At 29.1% G+C, this 4664-nt stretch overlaps 1 protein-coding gene across 1 annotated transcript in view; it reads left to right on the forward strand.

Annotated features, from left to right (window-relative positions):
• The first annotated feature begins 3428 nt into the window (after window positions 1–3428).
• Window positions 3429–4664, forward strand: part of LOC111632488 (protein lap4-like) — a 4538-nt gene continuing 3302 nt past the window's right edge. Inside the window, exons 1-2 of the mRNA XM_023376906.1 lie at window positions 3429–3433; window positions 3859–3974. Coding sequence (XP_023232674.1) covers window positions 3429–3433; window positions 3859–3974 — 121 coding nt within the window. The remainder of the gene's footprint in view (window positions 3434–3858; window positions 3975–4664) is intronic.

Below are 4664 nucleotides of genomic sequence, written 5' to 3' on the forward strand. Positions count from 1 at the left end.
ACTCGTAGGGAGCTATTTGACTAAGTGCATTGTTTTAAGATTTAAAAAGTAAAGAATATTTTATATTTTTATGTACGTTTCTTTACAAAGCTATATTTAATTATAATTTTCTTTAAAAGTATATTCATACAATTGAAGACTATTTTGTACCAGGTATGTACTGGTACATCCACCACGCATTTTATTTCACTAAGTAAGTTTTTATTATTTTATTTTTAATTGTAGTCCTTATATCGTGGCTAGCGATTCAAAAAGTAATTGTGATATTAAAAATACATTTAGAAAAGTCTACGGTTTTTACTGGCTTATCGAATAAACGATACGAATGGACCCTAGACCAGGTGTGGCCAACAGTTTTTGTCCCCGGGCCGAATTGGAAAGAAAACTTATTTCATGGCCCAAACCAGAGGCTGCCCTAGCAAGATTTTGAGGTGGTGCGAGATCTCATTGTTGTGTCACCCCGTAGAGACTAAATTGTACATAGAGATTACAGATACATTTTTCACATTATCAACATTCTATGCTGTGCTGAAAACATTTGTAATGGAGCGTTAACTCTAATCGCACAGTTACTTGTTGACCTTTTCTTTTTTTTAGGCGTCAGAATTTTTCGTCGAGATATTTGGACTTAAGTAGCTAATATTGAAAGATTAATCGCGGGCCACATAAATTGATTAGACGGGCCATATGTTGGCCATGCCTGCCCTAGATCATCACTGACATGCAATTGACTGATTGCCCCTGGGTGTCGGCTTCTTACAGAAACACAGCTTACCTATCATCAAATGTCATGGCACGCCACTGATAATGAAACCAGTGTATTAACACTGGTTTCATTATCAGTGATTATGAAACCAGTGTATTAACACTGGTTTCATTGTGTATGTTTTATGAATTATTCAAGCATAAATATTTACAAAATAATAATAATAATCTAATTATTAGTATTTTGTTTTTATAATTACAATATATTTAATATTCATANGTCGTAAACTCTTAAATATATTTTGCATCGTAATAAAAATATAACTTGACATGCGTATTTATAAATAATTTATACTCAAATTACATCATTTCTAAAACCAAGAGTGGCGTAAGGCATGGGCAACGTGGTCCACCACCTATGCCTCGCAGTCCGAAGGGCCTCGCACCTCGAAGGTTTATGCATTACTTAAAAGCTGAGAATGCGACAAAAAATTTTACTCGTCATAAAACGATAAATAGTTTGTCAAATTTTTATTCATAAAAATGCAGTTTCAACTGCTTTTTATTTTATAAAATCCGTATTCTTGAGCCGCCAGAGGGCCTTTTAAACAATAGGTAGTCAGTTAGCGCTGGTCAGTAGTAGTTCAAATTCAATAAAACATTTGTTTCTTGAAATTTTGATCACGATTTAAATACAGTATTTATTTTTAATATTACCGATATGTCATCGAAAAGAAAACGTGTTGTATTATCGTTAAAAGACAAATTAAAGTATTTGTTTCGATTATCCAGACTTTTCCTTATCTGGACTACCTTCATCCCCAATTAGTCCGGATAATCGAGGTTCTACTGTATATACAGATATTTAATACTAGACAACAAAGTTAACCAAACAAACAAACAAATACAAAAAAATTTTAACAGATTAAAAAGTCTTAAAATGAAGTTTCAGATGCAAATTTAAATAGAATTTTTTTTTTAATATGTTAAAATATACATCTAAAGATGAAGCATTTTGCCTTCAAAAATATTTATTTGAAATAAATAAGACTTCTTAATCTGTTAAACAAGCGCAATACAATAATTTATCTTTTCGAGGTTTATGTTTCAGTATAAAAGGATATTTGTATGTTATTCAGTTTAAAAAAGATTTATTTTTAAACTGAATAACATAAAGATTTTATTTGTTTTGATATAAAATTAAATAATTATTACCTAATTTAATTATTAAATAATAATATGAAATCTGTAAATAACCATAGTTTGAAACAATTTTTTAAAAATTACAAGTTAACATGATTTGCTTTTAATTATGACAAGTGTTTGTTAATAAAGAATGATAATGATTTTGAAATATTGTACAAGGAATATTTAAAAATTACATATACAAGCCATATTGGAGGAGGAAGATACCTCATTATTGTGAAGTGATAACACTGCTATGTGATGTGTGGTTTTCCTTCAGATCATTTTGCCATTCAGTTAGATTTATCTCTAATCTCTATAGGCATTTCAGCTATTTTAAATATATGTTTTTGCCTGTGACATCATCACATTACTTTGAGCCAGGTTTCTACTTTCCTATGCTCTCTAGATTGATCATTTCTAGATGATAGAAAATTATCTATCAGTCAAATATTCATTATTTATGTTAAATTTTTCATAATATTGTTTCCTTATTATTAAAAAAAATATTCTTTTTGAGAGTATTAAACACAAGATTGTGTTATTAATCAAACACATGGCTTCTTTTCCATCTTTATTTAATTGATACAGTACTTCTACACATTTCAGGCTTTTGGCCTCCTCCTCAGCCAAAAGCCCAAAACATGTAGAAGTACTGTATCAATTAAATAAAGATGGAAAAGAAGCCATGTGTTTGATTAATAACACGATCTTGTGTTAATTGATACTCTCAAAAAATAGTACAACACAGTTTCAAAATTCTTATTCTGGTATTCTTAATAAATATAATAATTATTTAAATATTCTTTTTCTGGTATATGATTTAGCTCCTCCCCTTAAGAGATTAGATAGCAATTGTGGAAGGCTATTGGCAATTCTCAATATCTTTACATCATCACATCTTACAGAAATTCTGCAAGGACTGTCAAAATAGATATATTGATTATTTTAATTCCTTGGTGAACTGTTTTGCATTTGATTCAAAAACTATCTGGGGTTTTATCCCTAAATTTTTTAAACTTGCTCCACTCAGTCACAGTTAATTTTTGATCATAAGGTCTCTGAGATTTATAAAGAATTCAAAAATCACTTTAAAGTTTCTTTTAAACCTTTTTTTTCAAAGAATAGCATGTCAAGACATATTTCTTTCTTTTTGAAAACTTTGCTATGCAATTTTGTAGTTTTAATTTTAATCCTGTCTTATTCCCATTATATTTTACATTAATATTTCTCTGATTGCAGCTACTGTTCTTTCTTGCATTTTTACTGCAGTTATTCAAATGGGATGTATTCCTAATGAATGGCATTCTTCCATTGTCTTTGTTATTCTAAAAAAAAAAATTGCACTTTCTACCCTTCTCTATTTGACTGTCATCTGTGATATTTAAAATTTTTGAAAATTGCCTTCACAACGTTTTTATTATCCTGTAGCCACTAGATTAAATCCTTTGTGGCATTGCAGCATTTGCCATAAAACTATCATTACTAATTTGATCTCTCTTTTGATATAATTAATAATTTTGAAAAAAAACCTAAATATGATGTATATGTAAATGTCAGCCAAGTCTTTGATTCTGTTATTATGACTGTATATACTTTCTAATTAATTTGATATACGTCTTGTTAACATTTTATGGTATAATAATTACTTTTTATTTCATATTTTTAAAATTAAACATAGCAATTTTGTTTCTACAGACTTTTCTCCACAATGCAGGATCTCACAAGGTTCTGTATTAAGTAACTTATTTTTTATGACTTACTTGAATTTTATTATTTTAATATTCATTTAAATATAGTTATATATGTTGATGGCTTTAAATTTATAAACTCATATTCCATTGCTCTATAATCTGATTTAAATAAACTTATTGCCTGTATGAAATTATATAAACTAGGGATTAATATTAATAAGACAGTTGCCATGTGCCCTTTTATGTAATTCAACACAATCTCTTTTGTTCATAGGTGGTCACCTTTTAACTTTGTCCATACGATTAATGATTTTGATATTGTATTTGATAAAAAGTTATCATTTAATAATCATATTAATTCTCTTTCTAAAAAATTAGCTATACTTACAGGTATTTTGTAGTGTCATTGTCGCCTACTCACTTCTCATTTTATCTTGAGAACTTTCTTTGGCAATTTCCAATCTGTATTGTTGATTATTATATGCCAGTATGGTCTATGACTGTCCCTCTTTACTTCAAAAAATTTACTAAATTTTTTGAAGTAAATAAGATTTACCTAAGTTTTAATAAACTTTCCAATTTACAAATTATGGATTCAGGGGAGGTAGCCAGGACCAGACTTGACTTCTTCGATTTTTACTATTGTATTGTTTACTTTCACAGAGTTTTATTTTTTTTTTAATTTTAAGGACCTTTTTAAATACATAATTTTTCCCTTCTCAGATGCCCAATATATAGTAATGAGGTATTCCTCTTGTATGTATATTACATTGTTATTTTTATCTGTGTTTGTTTCACTGTATGGTGTACAGTAGAACCTCGATTATCGGCCCCCGATCAACCGACCCCTCGGTTAACCGACCGTCCTAGTCAGCAAATTTCAAATGTCCGCTAATGATGTGGCGCTACAATATTTGGCTATGTCTTGGCTACTTTAATATTATTTTTATGTGTTTTAGCTGGCAACACTCATTCGACCATGAAAGGCAGCCAGTATTTAAACGAGGCTTAATTTTCTAATTTTTAACGATACAATAGCGACGATTATTATTTTAAAAAATTTTTGTTAGGCTTAACATC

The sequence above is a fragment of the Centruroides sculpturatus genome, unplaced genomic scaffold (genome assembly GCF_000671375.1).
Source record: "Centruroides sculpturatus isolate CEXI.00-Female unplaced genomic scaffold, Cexi_2.0 scaffold635, whole genome shotgun sequence".
In the NCBI taxonomy this organism is placed as follows: Eukaryota; Metazoa; Arthropoda; class Arachnida; order Scorpiones; family Buthidae; genus Centruroides; species Centruroides sculpturatus.